This window comes from Lampetra planeri, unplaced genomic scaffold (assembly GCF_965212315.1).
Source record: "Lampetra planeri unplaced genomic scaffold, kcLamPlan1.2.h2 scaffold_758, whole genome shotgun sequence".
NCBI lineage: Eukaryota > Metazoa > Chordata > Hyperoartia > Petromyzontiformes > Petromyzontidae > Lampetra > Lampetra planeri.
This window is the reverse complement of record NW_027615580.1, coordinates 16,809-39,187: the sequence shown is the minus strand read 5'-3', so window position 1 is coordinate 39,187 and position 22,379 is coordinate 16,809. Positions and strand designations below refer to the sequence as shown.

The window sequence follows — 22,379 nt, the reverse complement described above, 5'->3', positions numbered from 1 at the left end:
ATTCAGTGTGTACTGACAAGGTATCGCTCATATGTACCTTTACATGTTTACCATGGTTTATGATAATCAAACGAAGGGAAGGGAAGCCGACCACAGAGCAGCCGGCGCCACCAGGAGTTGGTGCCTCTGATGAGTCTGACGGTGGATGTGACAATGAAAGCAAAACACCATTTCCTGTATTTCTGTCTGTCTGTCTGTTCATGACTTTCATGACTATGTCGATCTGATCCTGTGCGTATCCAACCTGGCAGATGACTGTATACGGAGCTTTCATGCATGAGGGCTCCTTCTGCCGAAACTCCTTCAATATCCTGGACCTGATTGTGGTGGGAGTCTCTCTGCTCTCCATGGGGATGGAGTGAGTTCACAGTTTGTACATTTGAGATGGAGCGCTGCCGTCGCTGACTCTTGGTGGCCATGTCCTGACTTGTGTCCGTCTCGTGTCGCATGCAGATCCAGCGCCATCTCTGTGGTGAAGATTCTCAGGGTGCTCAGGGTGCTGAGGCCCCTCAGAGCCATCAACAGAGCTAAAGGGCTGAAGGTGTGTGGAATGATCACCTGCAACAGGTTTACATACTTCAGTTATTTATTAATCTATTGACTGTGTCACATCGTTTACAGCATGTGGTCCAGTGTGTGTTTGTGGCCATCAAAACCATTGGCAACATCGTCCTGGTCACCATGCTGCTGAATTTCATGTTTGCCTGTATCGGGGTGCAACTCTTCAAGGTAGGTTTTCAATACGCTGACTTAAAGTTCCTGGCGACCATATAGAGTTTTGTTGGCGTGTGCAAACTGTGCCTTTAACTGCTTCTTTAACAGGGTAAATTCTACAGCTGCACAGACTCGTCTAAAATGGACCGAGGAGGAATGCCAGTAAGGCCGTCACTCGTCATCCGCTTTTATTCTGCAGATTTATAATCCAAGTGAGTGTCCTTTAACTGTCTCCGCTCTCAGGGGATCCTTCTTGAAGCACATGGAGAATACCCTCCAGGACACAGTGGTGGCTAAGAGAGAGTGGCTCAACAGTGACTTCAACTTTGACAATGTTCTCTACGGCATGCTGGCGCTCTTCACTGTCTCCACATTTGAGGGTTGGCCAAAGTAAGAGCAGAGGGCAGTTCTATCCAGGGGCCCGTTCCAGAGAGCAAGTTTAGTGAATGACCTGAAACTGGAGTTGGAATGTTTAATTCTGTGCCCACATAAACTGACCGAAATTTAACAAGACGTCTTTCAAGTTTCATATGTCTGAATCCAGTTCATCAGTAACACTGAGCCTTTCCCTCATTTCAGGATTAACAAACTCAGGGTTATAACTAAAGCTTGCTTTGTGCATCAGGCCCCTGATTCTGGAATCTGTCTTATCTTAGTTAATATTTTATTTTATTTTATTTTATTTTATTTTATTTTATTTTATTTTATTTTATTTTATTTTATTTTATTTTATTTTATTTTATTTTATTTTTATTTGTTAATATCTAAATGTAAATAATGCAGTTGTTTTGACAGAGAGAGGTAGATATCCACTCCATTCGATATTGGACTGTGCCTGCGACCCTTCGTCCTGTTCCTCCACAGACTCTTGTACAGAGCCATCGACTCAGACAAAGAGGACATGGGTCCTGTCTTCAACAACCGTGTGGATGTTTCCATCTTCTTCATCATTTACATCATCCTCATTGCCTTTTTCATGATGAACATCTTTGTGGGCTTCGTCATCGTCACTTTCCAGGAACAGGGTGAGCAGGAGTACAAGGACTGTGAGCTGGACAAGAACCAGGTGCACCTCGACCCCCACAAACAGTCCAGAAATACGATTGACTGACCGAATTCCTTTTAACTGACCCAAACCTTCTTTCCTAAACGGACTCTCTTTAGCGTCAGTGTGTGCAGTACGCGCTGAAGGCTCGACCTCTGAGATGCTACATCCCCAAAAACCCCTACCAGTACAGGGTCTGGTACATAGTCACCTCCTGCTACTTTGAGTACCCTCATGTTCTTCCTAATTATGCTCAACACCCTGTGTCTGGGGATGCAGGTATGTAACCTAACTCCCAAAACATAAAGCCGAAAGGAGAAGAAGAAGAAGACAATTGATACTTACTCGATTGTGATTGTGACTTTGCAGCACTGTAACCAGTCCGATCACGTGACCAAGCTGTCAGACACTCTGAACTTGATCTTCACTGTGCTCTTCACTGTGGAGATGATTCTGAAGCTCATGGCTTTCAAAGCGAAGGTGGCGGCCGTCGTGTTTTCCTTCTCTTTTCATGGTGACTCCCCTGATCCAGGCTCACGCTGTCTTCACTGCGTGCACAGGGTTACTTCGGCGACCCTGGAATGTGTTTGACTTCATCATCGTCATCGGCAGCGTCGTTGACGTCATCTTGAGTGAAGTGGATGTGAGTACCAAGGCTTTTCCGTCTTTTCAAATGCTACATGTCACTGCAGGTGTAATTTAAGAAGGTGTTTGTTGTCCTGGTGAGACGTCCCCAGTCAGTCCTGTATTTGAACTGAATCCAATGCTCTGACCTAGAGGAATATTAGCGCGGCCCAACCGCTGATTGGTGCCAGCGGAACTAGCTCACAGGACATGGTCAGTACTGTCGTTGACCATTCCCAACCCTTCACACGCCCTCACCGCCTCTCACGCCCAGAAATGTTTGTAATTCCATCGCCAGTCACCAAACTTTCCACTGTGCAACAACCGCAACGATCCATTAGTGTGTTTGTTGAGGCACCTTAGAATGAGCACCATATGAATTCACTCTGAAATATCTTCTCCTCTGTCCGTCGTTCACGTACACGAGCTTTGAGCCGGCACACCTGAAACATTTTCACGTTCTTTATCCTTCTCTTCTACCTTTGTCTTGTCTCTTTCCCTCTACAACCCCTCTCCTCCGTGTGTGTCACTCCACATCTGTCTATCCTTCACAGACTGCCCTGGCCTCCAGTGGAGGACTGTACTGTCTCCATGGCTGCGCTGTAAATATCTGATCACCGCTGCACTGCATTGCACTGCTGCATGAGCATGCTGTGTGCACCACTGTGAGCACTCGTACTAAACCGTGCTGAACCTGGTGACCCTCAAACTGGGTTCATCTTACAGAGCCAATGTAGGAAAGCAATCCCTTAAAGTATTTGCTATGTTGTGTCCCAGTGTGGCTCACCGCAGCTCAACCCCGAGCACGCCTCAATAATAGATTGTACATCAACTTAGACAGAAAATCGTTTGGCCATTGTTTTCTGCACGAGCCGCTCCTCTAGTTGTGAGCAACTAAGACTTCCTATGTTGAAGCTTTTTAGCACATTACTGGTCGAAAAATCATATGAATATTAACCCTGTTTTATAACTGTACACGTAGAGCAGTCGGCCTGTGCTCTGTGTTCTTCACACTTTCTTATTTCTTCATCTACATCATGCAGGAAACCAATCCCATGCAAGCCATTGCGGTAAGACAGACATCTTCTGTTTCATTAAACCCAGCGATGTTGATCCGTGTCCTTCGCGTTTGCTCGTCCCTTTTGTCCCCAGGCCACGGAAAACGCTTCCGTTTCCATTACGTTTTTCCGACTCTTCCGTGTCATGCGTCTGGTCAAGCTGCTGAACCGGTCAGAGGGCATCCGCAACCTGCTGTGGACCTTCATCAAGTCTTTCCAGGTTTGTCACGCTTGTGGTCGTCTTCTCTTCGTTCTCCTCTCTGCTGCCCAGTTGGGACTGAACAACTGACCGACCTGCTCGTTGTGTGTGTTCCTTCAGGCTCTCCCTCACGTGGCTCTGCTCATTGTGATGCTCTTCTTCATCTACGCTGTCATTGGGATGCAGGTATGAGCCTCGGTATTTTCAGCCTGGAAGAATGTGTCTGCCTAAATGAGACCTACTGACCGGGACTGTAACATCCCTTCAGATCTTCGGGAAGATCGCCTTAGTGGACGGTACTCAAATCAACCCGCAACAATAACTTCCAGACATTCCCTCAGGCTGTTCTGATGTTATTCCGGTAAGTTTCAGACCTAGGATGAGCCGTGAGGGTCAACAATTGCACGGCAAAGCCAAGATCTCACTGCAATTTATGTATCCAGATGTGCTACCGGAGAAGCTTGGCAGGAGGTCATGATGGCGTCTATGTACGGGAAGAAATGTGACCCCAAGTCAGACTTCCTGCCAGGGGAGGAGTACACCTGTGGGTCCAACTTTGCTGTCTTCTACTTCCTCAGCTTCTACTGCCTCTGTGCTTTTCTGGTGAGCCTCTTTGATTGATTGGATCGAGATTAGGATTATTTTATACAGGCACAATGGGCTTTACAGTGCCTTCACACACAAAGATTACTGGACGACCTCATCTACTGCCCGAACCCTGTTGTTCGTGTCTGCATCCCATTGTAAAGATCGCAGGGTCACATGAAGGACAGACAACCATCCACACACATGCACACAATTTAGAGTGACTAATTAACGTCAGCATGCTTTTGGAGGTGAAAGCAAGACAGAGAACCCAGAGAGAACCAACGCAGACACAGGGAGCGCATTCTCCACACAGAAAGATCCCGGGTCAGGAATCGAACCAGAGACCTGCAAAGAAAAAAAAAAATCCGTATTTCCTCCCACTGCAGATCCTCAACCTGTTTGTAGCTGTCATCATGGACAACTTTGACTATCTGACCCGAGACTGGTCTCTCCTGGGTCACATCATCTCGATGAGTTTAAGAAGATCTGGGCTGAATATGACCCCGAGGCCACGTAAGCCGAAAACATATGAATAATATCACTATGAGTACATTTACTGTATACCGAGGATGGCATCAGGTTGAAGTGGGTGTGGTCTTTTCTGTGATCCAACAGGGGGAGAATCAAACATTTGGATGTGGTGACGCTCCTACGAAGCATTCAACCTCCACTTGGCTTCGGCAAGTTCTGTCCCCATCGTGCTGCATGCAAGGTACACACACTCATGAACAGGATCCAAGATCATGTGCCGTATTTATACCTGAGTCTTACTGGGTAGCAGTAAGTCAGAGTCCATGTATGCGTCATAACACACACAACTCATGTTACGTTTTGTGCACCAGCTGCTCACAGTGAAATCACAGTGATTTAATACCTTAAAAAGAACTATGCTGCATGTTGTTCACCATCTGTGTCTCTGGACACCTATAAATGACTTTAAATGAAAGAAATATAATGCTCCTTTAACGTCAGGAAAAAGGAAAAAAGAGGTAAAAAAAAAAGGGAAAACAGTATGATGATGATAAAAAAAATACAATGAATAACATGATAAAACTCTCTGCAGCGATTGGTTGGCATGAACATGCCTCTCAACAGCGACGGCACCGTCACCTTCAATGCCACCCTGTTTTCTCTGGTCAGGACTGCGCTCAAGATCAAAACAGAAGGTACGACTCAGCATTTTGAGCCAGTTCTTGTACAATATGTGCAATGTAATTGCTCTGGATTGTTGTGAACAGGCAACTTTGAGCAGGCCAATGAGGAGCTGAGAGCCATTATAAAACAAATCTGGAAACGCACCAGTATGAAACTGTTAGACCAGGTCATCCCCCCAATCGGAGGTGAGGCCTTCACCACAGGTCTAATTCCACAGCGGGTTTCACTGCTTTTCCCTCTGATGGCGCTTCGTCTCCATTTCTTTACAGATGATGAGGTGACTGTGGGAAAATTCTACGCCACCTTCCTGCTCCAGGACCATTTCCGTAAGTTCATGAAGCGCCAGGAAGAGTACTACGGCTACCGTCCCACTAAGAAGAGTGCTTCAAGGCCCAGAGATCCAGGTGGGTTGAAATGAAAGACAGATAATCAGTGTGTCATTAAAGAAAATACAGCTGTGTATTAGGCATTTAAACGTTCCGGTTCCGGTCTTAAAGTCAGCCTGCCCTCTTTGTTCTCCTCATGCGCCACCCAACGAACATGTTGCACTCACCGTATTGTTCTCAGGCGGGTCTGAGGAAACACAGAGGAAGAGGCAGCTCCAGAAATGCACCGAGCGATTTCAGGAGACCTGCAGAATGAGGAGGAGCTGGAAAGAGCCATGGAGGAGGCAGGAGAAGAGCGCATTTACCAAGTGAGCAACACTGACACCCACATCTGGACAGTCATGATCACTGTCAGGCCCAGCTGTCCCAGCTGCTGTCAGGGTGGGTGCTTTTCACCATAGCTGTGTGTCTGTATTTCCAGCGGAGACACGGCCTGTTTGGAAACCAGATGGATTCATTCTCCAGTGACGCCGACAACACTCAGTCACCACAAATGACCAACCAGCGGCCCCTGAAGTTCTCCGACAGCCAACCCGAGTCGCCACGAAACTCTGCCTTGCTTTCCTCCACAGACTTTTTCCCGACAGCACCTACAAGTAACACTAACAACAACGCCTTTGCTGAGTGAGCGTCACACACCACCGTCATCCAAGGAGATGGGTGTATGGGAGGAGAATGTCTGACCAGTGTCACTTTTTGTCTCCCAGATCATTTGAGAGAGAAGGAAGTCCCGAGGAGTTTTACAACCTCAGTGAAGATGTCGAGCCAGGTATTTGACACAGAAGCAGTGAACGTATCTTATTCAACTATTACTGGATGTGGGAAGCACGTTTGCCTCACCAAAGGTTGTGGGTTTGAACCTGCCAGCCTCTCTGAACTCAGCCCTTGTTTGATTATTCAATTAATAACACAGTTAAAATCTGTTGTCAAAAAGGATCAAAACGTTGTGTTTCTGCCAATCGACTAATAATTCCAGGTCAATGTGATCTTCATATGGTTATCTTGGATCATGTATTCCTGATCAGACTGTTTGAATTGTCTTTATTGTGTAGACAACATACGCTCCTGGGGTTTCACAGCAAGAGCGGACAAAACACAGGTAATATTTTATTGAACGCAGACTCGTCAGTACGTATCGTATATTTGTCATGTGGACAAACTGTTTTCTTCTGTACAGCTCCCGTATGAGTCTTCTAACTATGGTGACAGTCAGAGCCAGAGCTCCCGTACTGCAGCCGACCAGCTCGTCCAAGCGGTAATGATAATAAACTATGACTTAATGAAAATAAAATGTATATATATATTTCATTTCAACCCTCATATATATATCTATATATATATATACTATATGACTTTGTATTTCAACGTTCATACAACACATGCAGCTCAAAGTGTTTTAGAACAAAGCAGATATAACAAGGATAAACACAGAGATTATAACGTAAAAACTTAAAAACTGTTTTTTATATATACTGTGTATATGATTCCATATTACCCATGTGGATTTCCAGCTTGATAACAGCAGGAGCTGCAGGTGAATTATTTACTTAATGAATGAATGATTGTTTGAGTGTTGCAAAATGGAAACGAGGACATGACATGATGTTTTCTCTTCCAGGCTCTGGTAAAAGGCGGTCTGGCTTCTTTGGCCGGAGACCCAGACTTTGTGTCTGTGACTAAGAAGGAGATGGCCGATGCTATGCACACCACTGTGGACGAGATGGAGGCGGTGGCTCGAGGCATCCTGAGTGAACCCCCCAGCTGCAGCACGTCTGTCAGAAAGAAACGCCCCCTCCCGGTCCCTCCTCGCGCTCCTGCTGTGGCCTCACAGGAAACAAACCTGCCATATCCAGCTGTGAGGAGGAAGAGACGTCCCGTACCCATGATTCCCTCTGTCCCCGTTCAGGAGGAGCTCGCTGAAGCCGACTCCAAAGTTTAGCGGTTTGTCATTTGTGTGGACGTGATTTTCAGGCGGCTCCACCTCACCTCCCTTTATCAAAGGCCTGTAGCCTGACTCAGATTCTATATTGTATGAGCGCAAACAGGTAGCATCTGTTGAGGTTGTCCCATTCCAGACAAGAAAACCGTGGAAGTGAGTTGAGCCTCTCTCTGAAGCCTCACTTAGGAAAGAAAAGTGAACAGGCAGCATCTTTGCTGTGCCGTCAGTGAGGTCAATGAGCGAAGGACTTCATTCTGGAGAGCCGGTGGCCGGGCCCAGAAAAGTTCAACAAAATTTGAGTGTTGGCGCCAACATGACATTGCATTGTGTCTTTGTTGGTATAGCCGTATTGCCTTTTTTAATACTGATGTTTGAGTTTTCTCCTGCATCGCCACTGTTTTTACAAGCAGCTGGTTATCAGACTTTAAAGAGAACACATGTACAAACATGCATCTTGAATAGAAAAGACGTAGTTGTTTCCAGCCATTTGGCAGCGCAGCCGTGGATGTGACGTTTTCACTGGTCGCTGCACTGCTGGGGGTTTTGACGTATTTATATTTGTATTCGGAGACAGCAGAAGTACCTCCAGCATACCTGGAGTATGGTGGATTTACCTCGAAGCGCACCAGGTTTATAAGGTAAACCAGGTTTATTACGAGGGTTTTTTTTTTTTGCAATATTGCACGTTTTCATGTTTTGTGCCTTGTCACAGACATCTGCACCTCTCTACATGACCTGATCAGCCTGTTTCACAACACACCTCACATGTGCTTGTGGAGGCAGTTCAACTAATATGTGAACCTCTCACCGGGACTTTTGTTTGATGTTAGACTGGTGTTTTCACAGAAGAAATAAATCACCCAAACCTTTGACACCCTGTGTAAGCTTTTCTTTTCGCATCTGAATTAAACTGGGAAAAAAAAACTCCTCACAAAATAGGTACACTCCAGAAGATGATGAATGGATGCTGCTTGAAAGGTCATTCATCTGTCCAACTGGTATCAATTTTGCAGGATTACCCACTTACAATCAGCAGTGTAACATAGGCGTCCCTAATAAAATGGTGTGTATGTGCATTCTTTGGGTGCTGCCCCCTACTGCAGACATTCCAGTGTGTAAACCGAGAGCCTCTAAAAATAGTCCGGCCAAGCATAGACTCCCCCCATATGGAAACGGAATCCGTGCAGCGTTGGGGGTCTCAGATCTTTCAAACAAATTAAACTGCTTGAAGAAGCACATGACATCGGAACAAATGAACGAGATGGGTAGCAAAGCCAAAGCAATGAAAAATCTTCAATAACTGAAAAGTATTTATTGAAGCCAAGCAATCAATAAAACAGAGGAGATGGAAAATGTCACTCCCTGTCCATTTGAGAAAAGCTGATTCAGAGTATGACTCAGGGAATACACTCATTACTCACACATTTTACTGCAGCACATTTCCTTTCCATTCCTCTTCTGTTATGATGGAGCATTAGAGCACCGCCTGTTGCATCTAACTAAACATTAGACTTAGCTATCACAAACAGGAATGTAGCCACCAGACTGTCAAAACAGTTTGTCAGCTTCATGTTTTTTTTATAAAAAAGAAAAAGGAAAAAACAGCACATGAAAATGAACGTATCTGAGTACACACAAGAGGCCAGACCAGCATCTTAAAGCCGACCATTTGTACAAGGACAGCAACAGAAGTCCTGATGACAAGGTAAAGTCATTTGACAACGGTAGATGACGTAATCTGGTTAAAAGGTTTATTTCAAACTCATTTTCATGTGATCGTGATGACTTTGTACTGATTACAACTATGAGTCTGGCCAAATTAAGATAGGAGGTCTTGTATTACGGTATATACATCCTGGTTGTCTATAAACAACAACCCTGCTCAGCTAAAAAGAAACATTTACTGCTTCCATATAAACAAAAACATAAAACAGTAGGAAATAACATGTGGGATCTAATGGATACAGGATCTGTGACTATAGAATACAGGAGAAATCCAGAAAGAAGCAAATGGAACTTGGTCCAACTTGTAAGAGTCAGTGTTGAGAAGGTTCGTCCTATTCGTTGGGATTCGGGTTGGCATCGGGATACTGAGAGAGGTCAAAGGTCAGCACTTTGCTGATGACACAATCCCCTTGCTGTTGGTGGAAGAGAACAGATCAGTTCATCGGATGTTTCTGTGTACTCACATAACGAGGAGCACAGGTTACAAGGCGCCAGCAGTGACCACATTTTCCATGAAAGGAAAAGACGCATTTGACAGAAATATAGGTTCAGCAGCTCACTGAAGTGGGATGATTTGGGGATCAGGGACCGCTGAATATTTCATTGGCTTTGAGGGCCCATCCTCATTATATTTTAATACTGCTCGTTTGTAAAGAAATGAACCAGATCTGGTATAAAATATTCAAATACCCAACATCTCAGGGTTTTATACTTCTAAATACTGTAATAGTTTATTGTCGCTAACGCACCTCTGGATAGACACCAATGAGTGAGTCGGCCTTGGTGTAAAATTCCTCCTTCAGAGAAATGACGATGGCCTGGAAGTTCTGCACTGACTGGTCTTTGATGTAATTGGCCACCTTTAGGGGAAATGGAAACTTAATACATTTTCATCACGTGGTGAGATTGAAACCATCGAATCAAATGGGACTTTACAACAGACCTTGCCGATGTTGGTGTTGTCAAGTGCGGCGTCGATCTCATCCAGGACGAAGAAGGGGGCGGGTTTGTAGCTGTGGACGAGCAGGAGCATGAAGCCATGAAAACAAACCATTTTGAGGAGAGTTGTGTTAAAATCAGACATGTAGTTCCCTCCCGTGTTTCACCTGTGAATAGCGAAGAGCAGAGCCAGGGCAGCGACTGTCTTCTCTCCTCCGGACAGGTTATCCATGGGTCGGAATCGCTTTCCTGGAGCCACACAGTTATAGTTGATGCCATCCAGGTACGGCTCCTCTGGGTTCTCAGGGCCAAGGAAAGCCTGCAGGAAGGAACAATAAGACACAATAGGACTGGTGCTGTGGGACCTGTCTACGACCTGCTGCCGCTCAGACCTTCATACCTGAGCGCTGCTGTTGCGTGAGAGGGACTTGTAGATCTCGTCGATGTTGGTGGCCACCGACTCGAAGCAGGTATTGAAACGGTCAAACCGTTCTTTCTTGATCTGCTCGAAGGCTTGTTTGGCCTTTTTGGCCCTTTTACGAGCAGCCTCAAACTCTGAGGCAACAACAGCAGCAAACAATGAGATCACGCTGACGGCAGCATACACAAGAGTAAGTCACTAAACAATACTCAAACAGGTCTCACCGTCACTGGTCTCTTGGAACTTGTCCCTGACGCTCTCCAGCTTCTCCATGGCCTTCATGTTGGGTGCACTGATCCTTTGTAAGATGCTCTGCTGCTCGTTCAAACGCTGCTGCAGTGTGTTTGTCTCAGCCTTGATCTCTTCCTCCGACAGGGCATCCTGATGGACGCCAAACAACATTTACAGCTCGTTCAATGCTCTGACTGACTATATTCGGAAGTCAAAGTTGGAAAATTATTCAGAGGCTTTTCTGTCTTTTGCATTGGTGTATATTTATTTTCTGTTGGCCTGTTGATGTGTGAGAGTCTGAGTGGATGTTTGTGGGGATAGTTTGTGGGTGGGTTCAAAACTTTTGTCAGAAACCAATGATGTCAATGTTTTCAACATGGAAAAAATGATAAATAAAGTAATGTAAATAAAAAATGTTCAGACGCTAACATCCTAAGATCAAAAATGGAGAAAGAAGGTGTGACTGGGTACCTTCAGGTCCTCAGACAGGTTGCTGTAATCAATCTCAATCAGAGCCTCTTTGGCCAGAACGCTGCTGGACGTCCTCTGGCTACTTGAGTCCTCCGTCTGAGAGCTCCCCTGAAACATGAAAAATGTTCTTCTACAATCCAGCTATCATGAACAACAGCCTGCGTGCGTGCGTTCCTGCGTACCTCTCCCTGGCTGATATCGTCCATGGTTCCAGAACGAAGCGGCAACCTGATATCCTGCATTTTGCACGCTTGCAGCAAGTTGTGCCGGTCGCTGCGCTTCTGCTCCAATTTGGTCTCAATGGCCGTCACCCTCCTTCTGGAGCTGGGTCAACTCCCTGAAATCAGCAGCAGCGACACTCGCAACAAATCCACGCACGACTTAACAATCAGATGCAGTTGTAGCAGCCACTCACTTGTTGGCGCCCCGCCCAGCTTTTTGCGGATCTCCTCCATCTCGTGGTTCTTATCATTGACCTCAGATTTCTTTGTCAGGTGCTGGTTCTTCAGGTCCTGCAGCTGGGCCATAGTCTCATCGATGATCTTCATGTGCCTGTGCTCCTCCTGCGGCACATGACATGACACAAGTGAGCTCAAATTCACTTTTACAGAAAAAAAAACACAAATATACAAGTTTGTTTATACCTTCTTAAGGCGTTCGATTTCAGCTTCATCCTTCTTGACGGTCTGCTCCCACATCATGACCTTCTCCTGGTCCTCCTTCAGCTGGTTCTTCTCGTAGTCGACCTGAATACCCAGACGGGTCTTCTGGGTCTCAAACTCCAGGCTGAAACGAAATGAGAGATGTTAAGGAACCTGAGACACCGGTGCTCATAATAATAATAATAATTTGTGCTTCAAACTCACCGCTTCTTTGCGATCTCATTCTGCCTCTTCACCTTCTCCTCCTCAAACTCTCTGATGTTCCTCACTCCAATCTCCTTACAGAACTCCACAAACACCTCATCCTCCACCTGAAGAACACACACCACCATACAACATGAGCACTGATCCGTCTATGGCGTCAACCCTTTGTGTGTCAGTTCTCACCAGGTTCATGCGGTCGCGGAGGTCAGTAATTCCCGCTCGCGAGACTGAATGATCCTCTTGAATGTCATTGATGCGAGGGCCAAAGTTCGCCAATTCACTCTCCAGTTTGGACTTCTCCTGCGAGGCACAGGAAACGATTGTTGCAGGCACTAAAGCGGTGACATCCACAAAGTGGAGAAAGGCTCCAGTAACCAGAACGGACCTGCATGTTGAGGGAGAGGTGTCGAGTTTTGGTCTGCTCCAGGTCGCTCTGGGAGTACTTCAGTCTCATCTGCAGACCGTGGGCCTGGGACTGGACCTGACGCAGCTCAGCCTCCTTCCTCTTGGCCTTCATTTGCTCCTACGAAGAAAATATTTGTGATGAATAAACGGCACTGAGTGGCAAAAAAAATAACATTAACGCATGTTTTGCGACGAGCACACCTCCAACAATAAAGCCTGAAGTTACCTTGAGCTCTTCGGTAAGTTTTTCTTTCTTCTCTTTCAGCTTGTCCACTGCTTTCTCATCCCATCGTCTGGCTTTGGCCTTCAGGTCACTGGCTCCTCCAGAGATGACTCCAGATTTCTGGAACAACGTGCCGTCCAGGGCTACGGTCTGGACGCAGGCAGAGAGAAGACCGATTAGGTGGAAGAAAACCTCTCCAAACCATCAGATATAAGACATGTCTTATTTTTGAGATACAAATATGATATTATTCTGTACCTTGTGCCGGTACGGCCCTCCAAAAGCGATCCTTCGTGCATCCTCTACATTCTCACAGACCAGGGCGTTGCCACATGCGTACTGCAGCGCTTTCTTGATGTGCGGGGGCTCGTAGCGAATCACATCAATCACCAGTTTGGCTCCACGCAGCTCTCGCAGTTTCTCATCTGTAGGTTTTACCTTTGAGAAGACGAGACAAACGTGAAGGGGAAATTAGGGCAAAGACACAAACATGGCAACCTTCCTTTGACTTGTGCTAAGTCATACACTCAGCAATTCATTCAAGATGGAGAACAACATGCCATGATAATTTTACTGAACTAATTCAGAAAAATGTAACAAATAAGTAGCTCTTAAAAACAAATTCACCAAACTTAAATTTACAATAGATGATGGCCGATGCGGTTTACAATCCCCTGTTCTTTTAGCGTCTTCTAGCATTTACCTCCAGGTAATCGAGGGGGAGGAACGTCTCAGGCTCTCCTCTTTGCTCCTTGATGTATTGGATACAGTCTCTGCCGGTCTTCTCTGAGTCAACAATGATGGCGTCCATGTTTTTGCCCAACACTTTGGTCACAGCGATCTGATATTTCTTCTGAGTGGGCTGGCAGAGGTCAATGAGACGACCGTACTGAGGAGAGGAAAAAAAGAGCAGATTTCTTACTGTACAGAAATAGTTACATTTATCAAACACCTCAAGGAAATCTGGATGCAAGCAAAGCAAGCATCAGGACCTAATAAGGTTGAGGGTTTCCTTACCACAGAGCCGGGGTAAAGTCTTTTAATACTCTCCATGATCTCGGCCTTGCGCTGCTGACGACTGTTCTCCTGCCTGTCGATCCTGGCATCACCCAGCTGCTCCATTACCTACAGGAACCCACCATAATCAGATTGATTACTGACTTCAAAACAGATGAAAATATCTGTTAAACGCTGATGAAACTCATAGCATTAAGAACAGGCGTCTGTGCCGAGGAAATATGTTGCAAGAGGGTCTTCACCACGAATTGTGATTAAATTCTGTGACATTAGCACATGTTAGCTGACACTTCAAGTCATGCTGTGTGAAAACATGATGATAACATTAACAGAGCAGGAAACTGAATTCATCATTATTCCCATTTTCTGTCTGCCTGTGTGTATCATGAACCTGGTTAAGCTCCGTGTTGATCTCATCAATCCTCCTCTTGGCCATCTCCACCTCCTCAGTCAGTTCCTCCTCCATGCGTTTCTGCTCATCTAGAGACTGCCTGGGGGGGTAGAAGGGCATCAGTGTGAGAGCCAAGTGTAAAGAAGAAAATCCATAATTCAGTCAGTTCACAACATAAAAAGCAACATACCTGCTAGTGGTGATGTAATCTTCTAATTTCTCAATACGCTTCTGGTTTTCCTCAATTTCACGGATCTTCTGTTTAATTTTGGCCTGAAGAGAAACAACAAGGTTGTTGATAAACAAAGAAATCACTTTATTCTGACACGTATATGTCAACACCTTTGTATGACTTTACCTCTGTCTCCACTTTCTTCCTCTCCTCCAAGTCAAGACGATCCTGGTCGGCCTTCTGATCGCGATTGAACTTCTCTAGCTCCTGAGCCAACGTGGCTGCACGTTTACTGGCCTCCTCCTTCAGACGATGGTACTGCTTGACCTGATGGCCACACATAGAAGTTGGAAGAACACAGATTATGTATGTTTTTCAAAAATGTCAGATTTCCAATGTTACAGCAAAGCGTTGAGAATTGGGACAACACAATTCATACACTCAGCAAAAGCTGGGGTTTGCAAACAGCCTAATACCACTTTGATAAATATTCATGTATCAAACTAAAAACGCAGCCTGTGTAGAACTTGTGACAATGTTGACCAGTTGAAAAATACTGCAGTCTTCATACACCTCCATTTTGGGGTCAAAATGATGAAACGGGACCACCAGTATACTTATTTTGAGTCTGAGGTTGCTTATCACACTGTCAACACCGAGTATTGACTTTGTCTTGTTAACTTTCTGGGTTAAATCATAGGTTACTGGACTTGCTGCTTGCTTGCATATGGCTGAACCCAGTCAGTTACTATGACCTGTAGGTCTTCACAGACATTGGCTGTTGTTATTCAGTCAGATCTGAAAACATACCAAGAATGGGTCTAGGTTTAAAAATACAATGACATGGACAGGAACACACTTCTGTATTTTGGTTTTAGCAACTTTATTTAGCAATAAAGGCTGAACTGAGAAGCCGATGTGCAACGTGCATGCAGCATTCGGATGTGTGTTACCTGGTTTTCCTCCAGGGTGAGGTCCTGGCCCTGGCTCTGGTGCTTCCTCCTCCATGCGCTCCTCAAACTCTTGCTTGGCGAGCTCTACCGCCTTCATCTCTTTATCCAGCTCATCCATGTCAGCCTTGCGTTTCTTGTACATCTTCTGGGCATTCTGCAATGATTTGCGTGCCGCTTCAAGTTTCTTGATCTTGTGTGAGGTGTTTTCTTTGGCCTTGATGTACTGCGGCCGCTTTTGGTTCAATTCAGAGTCCTTTTCTCTGCAGGCAAGAGTCAAGGGATTAACAGTGCTGTCAAAATCCTTCTGAACACTTGAAAATTCTGTCAGTGTTGTTACTCACTTGATCTCTTTCTCAATAGTCTGCTGCTCTCTCATGAGCCTTCCCAGCTCCTTCTTCTTGTCCTTCAGCTCCTCCTCCACATGGTCCATCCTTTTACGGTCCTTGTCAATCTCCTTATTCCGTTGGCCCAACTCTTTATTCAGTTTCTCAATCTCAGTCTCGTTGTGGTACAGCTTGAAGAGCTGCAACTGAACACTTGCTCTGGCCACTTCATCTTTGAGGCGCTGGTAACGCTCAGCCTGGTCAAATGGTGCAGGAGATTTTTTGTTTCAATGATAGCTTCACACTGACCACTGACTATTTTTTCACAGAAGCCTTGCCAGGCAGATAGGGCAGTAAGAAACTGGATCATCACGTGTCTTGACAAAAGACTTAAATAAGATAAGAGTTTAAAAAGTATGACATGCATACCTCCTCTTTCTCTTGTTTGGCCTCTTTGCGCTCAGCAGCTATGTTCTTCTTACGATGGTAATTGAATTGTGTGTCCTCTTCTGCTTTCACCATCTCCTTCTTCCTCCGGTCATACTCCTGGGCCAGCTCCCCAGAGCGTGAGATCTCCTCAAACAGAGCTGTACGCTCTTTTGGGTTCTTCATGGCAATGGACTCCACAGCTCCCTAAAGAATGGGATATGGTTTGTACTCGATCGAAATTTGGATGGATCGTTAAAACTGCAGCCAATAAAAATTGTGTTCCTGTGCACATTTATATAACATCTGACAAATGCAAGAAAGACATGATACAACCACATAAACAACACTGACAACAACCTGTCAATCAACCAATAAACATCAATTAATGCACATCCCTTTCAAAATATTGTCAGGAATCCCATCTCACCTGGAAAACCAGAAAGTTCCTGGCCTTGATGAGAAATGCCAAGTTTTTCCAGCTCCTCACTATATTCAGGCAGGCCACCACTTTGCTGTTGATGCGGTACTCAGAGGATGAACCTGGATCAGAAGCATTTAAGCTTGTGAAAGGATGTTTTAATAAAATTGTCCATAAACTACTGATTAAGAGAAATGAACCATGTATTCACAAATTGTGACTCATTAAGATTGTATTTAAGAACTTTTTCCTTATTAGTTTCAAATAAAATGAAGGACCGACACTTTAGATTACCACCATAAAGCTTTCATGATAGTGGATTTTAGTGTGCCAATATGATTCAAATGTGAGGTAAGTGTGGCCATATTTCGGACTGAAAAATCTGAAAAAGAGGGCATATTGTGTGAAATTCCAAACAACACAAATGTCAGAGATAACAGCGAATTGGAATTCTTCAAAAGATGCTGCATGATTTCAATGCTGCATTTCATTTAGTGCGTGGAGGATCATACCAATGATGATTCTGGTGAAGGAGCGTTCCTCTCCATTATCCTCCTGGTAAACCATACTGACAAACGCTCTGTTGGCTGCTGGCTTCCCTACAGGCGCTCCATGAATTAGATCCTTCAGAGTCTTCACACGCAGGTTACTGGTCTTCTCCGCCAACACAAAACTGATTGCATCCATGAGATTAGACTTTCCCTGAAAAAAAGTATACTAATTTTTATGAAATTATTTTACATTCAGCATGATTAGTATATTGTATACATTTGCAGATGCCCGTTCACAATCCAAACTAGCACCCACCAAACCACTGTATACATTCAGCATTTCGTAAATTCGTTTAAATATTTCAATATTATAACTTCAAAATCAGCTTTATTTGTGAAGTATGAAGAACCCTACATGGAATTCTCTCCGACGGTTGTTGTCTCTCTGACAGTTAAATACTAAAAGAAGTAAAGAAATGCTCAGCAAGCAAACGATACAAGAATAGGAACAATACAACGTATGTACAATATACACAGGTGTGTGAACAGGAAAAGTGAAGCCAGAAGTGCAGACGGTCAGTACTTAAAACGCTGATGATGGTTGTACTGCAGAAATACAACATAATTCCGTATTGGGGAGAGATAGTATAGCTGCCACCCAGAAACATATGCAATCATCAATTGCATGCACATACTGAAACTTACTGGCATTTCAATGTTTACCGTTTTACTGCCAAAGTTAGCACACATAAGCTAGCATGAACCATAACAACTTACCAGATCCATTGGGTCCGATGATTGCGGTGAATTTATGAAAAGGTCCAATGATCTGTCTTCCTTTATATGACTTGAAGTTTTCAATCTCTATGAGTTTTAAATACCCCATTGTTCATATACGTATTTCGCTCACGTAACGAAAACAAGACTGCAGAGAATTTCTAATAGTAAAACGTTAGCTTGCTAATGCTAACGACCGATGTCGCTTAAGTTGGCTCAAAACAGAAGCATGCAAATGAATTAATCTCTCAGTCCAGGGCAGAACACAGTGTATTAATTGAAAATTCATCCGTCACGCCATGAAATACATCTAAAGCTTCTAAATCTTGCCGGTTTCATAGCCCGAACTAAATCGACGCGATGAGACAGTCACAACAATGCGCCATTTTACAGCCGAACAGGAAAACCACTTAGCGCGCGAGAGACGTAACCTCGAGACTTCTCGCGAGAGTTCACATAAGACTCTGGAGTTGAGTTTTATTTCGTTTCTTCTCAACCATTTGAGGATTTTATGCAGTTTTGTTTTTTTTCTCCCAGATTAAATGAGATATATTTTTCATTTGTGTTGGGTCCTTTCTTGCCCCATGTTTAGAACTGTACCATTAACGTTGGTTGTTTACTTTACACGATGTCACATCGAGAGTAAAAACATGAAGATGTGTTGCCTTGGTTACCAGCCTCAAACACAACTCACGGTTTGCGTCAACGAAGGAGTTTAAATCACTGAGGAGTATAAAACAAAATTATTTTCGTCAGTTAAAGGTAAGCACTGCTTTAACTACACAAATGAACCAGGTAGCCCCTTTTAAATAGAATACAGTACTATTTTATTTTTTAAACCTTTGATAAGGGTGGAACTGTATCGTTGTAAGTATCGTTATACTTCATCACAACTGTCACTTGATAGATAGATAGATTGATTCATTCTGTATAGGTGCATGTTGGTGATAAACTGAATAAAGATGACAGGTCAATCTTTACTCCAGTTATTTATGTGATGAGTAATAATGAGTAATTAATTGTTTTATAACACAATCATTTATTTACAGGAAGATTTCAGACAGAAACACTGTTGTAATACTGTGTCTGCTCCTCTTTGCTTCAGAGACTGAAAATGCACAAAGGTCATTTGCCCAATGACCCGTCCATGGAAAAGGCTGTGGAGAGGCGAAGGGCTGCAGAAACAGCACGCAAGGCTCGAATCTTCAATACGAGGCAGCGTGTGATCGGCCTTGACCTTGATACGCTCAACAAACAAGTCCAGGAGAAAAAACATCTGCAAAACATACAAAGACAGCAAGATGAGGCTTTTGGTAAACAATGGGAGAGCCAGGGTGTAACGAGAAAGGATTCAGCTGAACCATAAGCATCCTTCACACAGCTCACACACAAATCGCCCAGCAATCCTTGATCCAAAACATATCCACTTTCTTGCTCCCACAACACTTAGATGAATCTATGTACCAATGTTGTCACTGCTCACTAGTGTATCTCCAACATATTGCAGATAAGGTGAGAGAGAACCATGATCAAGTGCTGTTGCAGAAAGAGGCTAAGGAAGAGAAACACAAGCAGCTTTGCACACTGACCTGACCCAGTACTGGGCTACTTATCAGCGTGCGGAGGACTCCCGTGATGCTGATCTCAATTGTGGCCTGAAGGGGGCATGTGTAACCACCCTTCCAGAGGAAGAGCTGGGCCCTGCCAGTATGCAAGTCTTCCAGGTAGTCAGAGGCCTGTGTGCATCAGAGACAGAGCTGTCTGTCTGTCTGTCTGTCTGTCTGTCTGTCTGTCTGTCTGTCTGTCTGTCTATCTATCTATCTATCTATCTATCTATCTATCTATCTATCTATCTATCTATCTATCTATCTATCTATCTATCTATCTATCTATCTATCTATCTATCTATCTATCTGTCTGTCTGTCTGTCTGTCTGTCTGTCTATCCATTCATCCATCCATCCATCATCCATCCATCCATCCATCCATCATCCATCCATCCATCCATCATCCATCCATCCATCCATCCATCCATCCATCCATCCATCCATCCATCCATCCATCAATCCATCCATCCATCCATCCATCCATCCATCCATCTCTCTCTCTCTCTCTAATATATATATACACACATACATACACACATATGTAATGTGAAAACAATATGCAATATGTTAAAGAAATATGCAAATTACTCTTTTTTGGGGCATAACCCCAAAACGTGTAGTTTGCAAAGAACCCATATGGGTCAGGGTTAGGTCTATCGGCTGCTATCGGCTGCTATCGGCTGCTATCGGCTGCTATCGGCTGCTATCTAACGGATTGTCAGCTAGGTATTTTAGCTCGATACCTAGGGTTAGCTTGCTAGCTAGCTAGATGTAGTAGCTATACATATACACAGAAAGAGAGAGTTTATTAACTCCAATTATATATTGTATATAATTCATGTATAGGGAGAAGATATTGGAGAGGTTCAGCGGAAGAGAGAACAAATGAAAAAGAGAGACCGCGACCTTCAAGCACAACAGGAAGACATTGAAAGGCGCCACTTGGTCGACAACCATAAAGGTGAGAAAAGACCTCCAGCACTCACACAGGGACACAGTGCAAACTGTTACTGCAGATGAGATCACATGCTGTCAGTACACTATAGCCCCTGTAAATCACACACATGCTTCATGCTTTCTTGCACAAACAATCGCACACCCCCACGCACAGCCCTTATATTGCCAGGTGGCACTGATGGATGCTGTTCCAGAGAGACACGTTGTATGTGTGAGTGTGTCATTGAGGAGCTTTGCACAACGGGTAAACACAAGCGTGAGAACACACAGACGGTGACTTCCAACACGTGTGTCACAGAAATGCTCATGACAGACGAGATGCAGCTTCAAAATCTACAGTGGATACAGCGACATGAACTGGACGAGGAGCAAAGAAGAGCTGCCCGAATGGCAGTTGACAACTACAATCTGGCTCTGGTACAGTACATTGGTGTGCACTCACAGATGGACACACACACACACACACACACACACACACACCCACACACACCCACACCCACACCCACACCCACCCACCTCCTGCTGATGTGAGGGCTTTATGGCAGGGACATGGTGTTCTCAGGTGGGATTTCAGAATTAAAAGTGCTAATTGGACACTGTTAAGTGATGCGGGCACACACTTTGAAGAAAGCAGCAAACACACTGGTTGATACCAAGCAACATGGATGAGTAACTGCTTTGATGTATGCGTGTGTCTGCTTTCAAAAGCTCCCATTTAGCCTCCCTCCTTCCCCTCATTCGCCTCAATGCATCTTCCTTTGGGAGGCTTCATTATTAATCCCTCAGGTCTTATATTTCATGGCAGTTGTGCGGTTTCTCTAATAACCACTCACATGCATGATGTACAAGCAAACACAACTGAGTGAGATTTCTCGCGGACATGCAACATGTGAGTATCTAAGCTGGAAGCCATGAACCGCATATTAAAGGCGGAACATTTCATTTTTATAACATATTTAATCATCAGTGGGATGGATGATCAACAGGTTGTCCCGCCATCACTGTTTTAGCCTAAAGCCTCCTGTTCCCTACAGGCCACCGAGCAGGCAGACAAAGTAAAGGAGCAGCAACGGAGAGAGGAAAGGGAGAATGTTGCAGAGATCACGCATATTCTGAACTCGGACCTGATGACAGAGTGTCCAGAGGCAGCACTGAAAAAGGTGGGAGGGAGGAGGTCAGCCCACATTCTGACAGACAGGTGGAAGGGAATGAGCCCTGGGCAAGTGAGTGCCATCCGCAAAGAACAAGAAGCACAGCGCCTGGAGAAACAGGTACTGGTACACACAACATGCTCCAAGGAAAACAATGTCAAATGTTTTTTTTGTGTGATTTTTAACCCCCACTCACATCTTCAGTGCAGCCTGGCATACATTCTCCTCCTCAGAATCACTGCTTTTGAATAATCTCGAGGAAAATTTGAGCTGGAAAACAACGTCATAACACCACCGCCCAATATTTTATTGTAATTGTTTGCCTTGTTAAGAGACTGCTGGACGCTAAGAGGATGCAGGATGCAGCGTGGGATTTTCGCCTCCTGAAGGCGTCCATGAAGCAGACGATGTGGAAAGGAAAAAAGAAGATGTGAAAAAGGCACAGAGGATTCAGACAGACCAGTACAACAAGCAGCTGGCCTTGGAGCAGCAGGCACAGTGAGCACTCCCACAAACACTGAGTATTCTAGCAGTATTATGTACCGCTGATCATTTAAACAAGCCCTGCTGCCGGGTGCCTCTTCACGTGGTGCTTATTTATTTGTGTTTGTTTTGTCACCCAGTCAACAGTACCTGAACAAGACGCTGTACACCAACAAAGCCACCAAGGACTTCTTCCATCAATTCAGCACCAGCTCCCGCTGA

At 44.7% G+C, this 22,379-nt stretch overlaps 3 protein-coding genes across 3 annotated transcripts; 2 read left to right on the top strand and 1 right to left on the bottom strand.

Moving 5' to 3' along the window:
- Positions 1–251: 251 nt before the first annotated feature.
- LOC144741877 (dihydropyridine-sensitive L-type skeletal muscle calcium channel subunit alpha-1-like) lies at positions 252–7,708 on the top strand (the record flags this gene model as incomplete). Its single annotated transcript, XM_078624373.1, is given in 30 exon segments — positions 252–358; positions 454–541; positions 622–729; positions 823–849; positions 851–876; positions 958–1,104; positions 1,579–1,780; positions 1,879–1,989; positions 1,991–2,038; positions 2,129–2,239; positions 2,320–2,329; positions 2,332–2,402; positions 2,938–2,985; positions 3,427–3,453; positions 3,536–3,661; positions 3,761–3,826; positions 3,909–3,950; positions 3,952–4,001; positions 4,084–4,243; positions 4,615–4,684; positions 4,687–4,741; positions 4,844–4,940; positions 5,292–5,394; positions 5,467–5,568; positions 5,653–5,787; positions 5,971–6,077; positions 6,191–6,393; positions 6,477–6,538; positions 6,822–6,868; positions 7,388–7,708. Coding segments are annotated over 30 exon segments (2,877 nt in total), but the record flags the coding sequence as incomplete, so codon positions are not given.
- A 2,057-nt stretch (positions 7,709–9,765) lies between these two features.
- LOC144741875 (structural maintenance of chromosomes protein 1A-like) lies at positions 9,766–18,069 on the bottom strand. Its single transcript, XM_078624371.1, is given in 27 exon segments — positions 9,766–9,846; positions 10,183–10,293; positions 10,377–10,446; positions 10,540–10,691; positions 10,773–10,927; positions 11,018–11,174; positions 11,496–11,603; positions 11,678–11,806; positions 11,808–11,832; positions 11,907–12,058; positions 12,140–12,281; positions 12,362–12,468; positions 12,545–12,661; positions 12,747–12,884; positions 12,993–13,139; positions 13,248–13,427; positions 13,693–13,878; positions 14,007–14,114; positions 14,398–14,497; positions 14,588–14,670; positions 14,756–14,896; positions 15,523–15,561; positions 15,563–15,782; positions 15,864–16,102; positions 16,275–16,478; positions 16,702–16,814; positions 17,961–18,069. Coding segments are annotated over 27 exon segments (3,513 nt in total).
- Positions 18,070–19,074: 1,005 nt separating this feature from the next.
- Positions 19,075–22,379, top strand: LOC144741876 (RIB43A-like with coiled-coils protein 1). Its single transcript, XM_078624372.1, is given in 9 exon segments — positions 19,075–19,273; positions 19,468–19,518; positions 19,521–19,684; positions 20,413–20,527; positions 20,822–20,940; positions 21,558–21,794; positions 22,007–22,082; positions 22,085–22,172; positions 22,298–22,379. Coding segments are annotated over 9 exon segments (1,131 nt in total).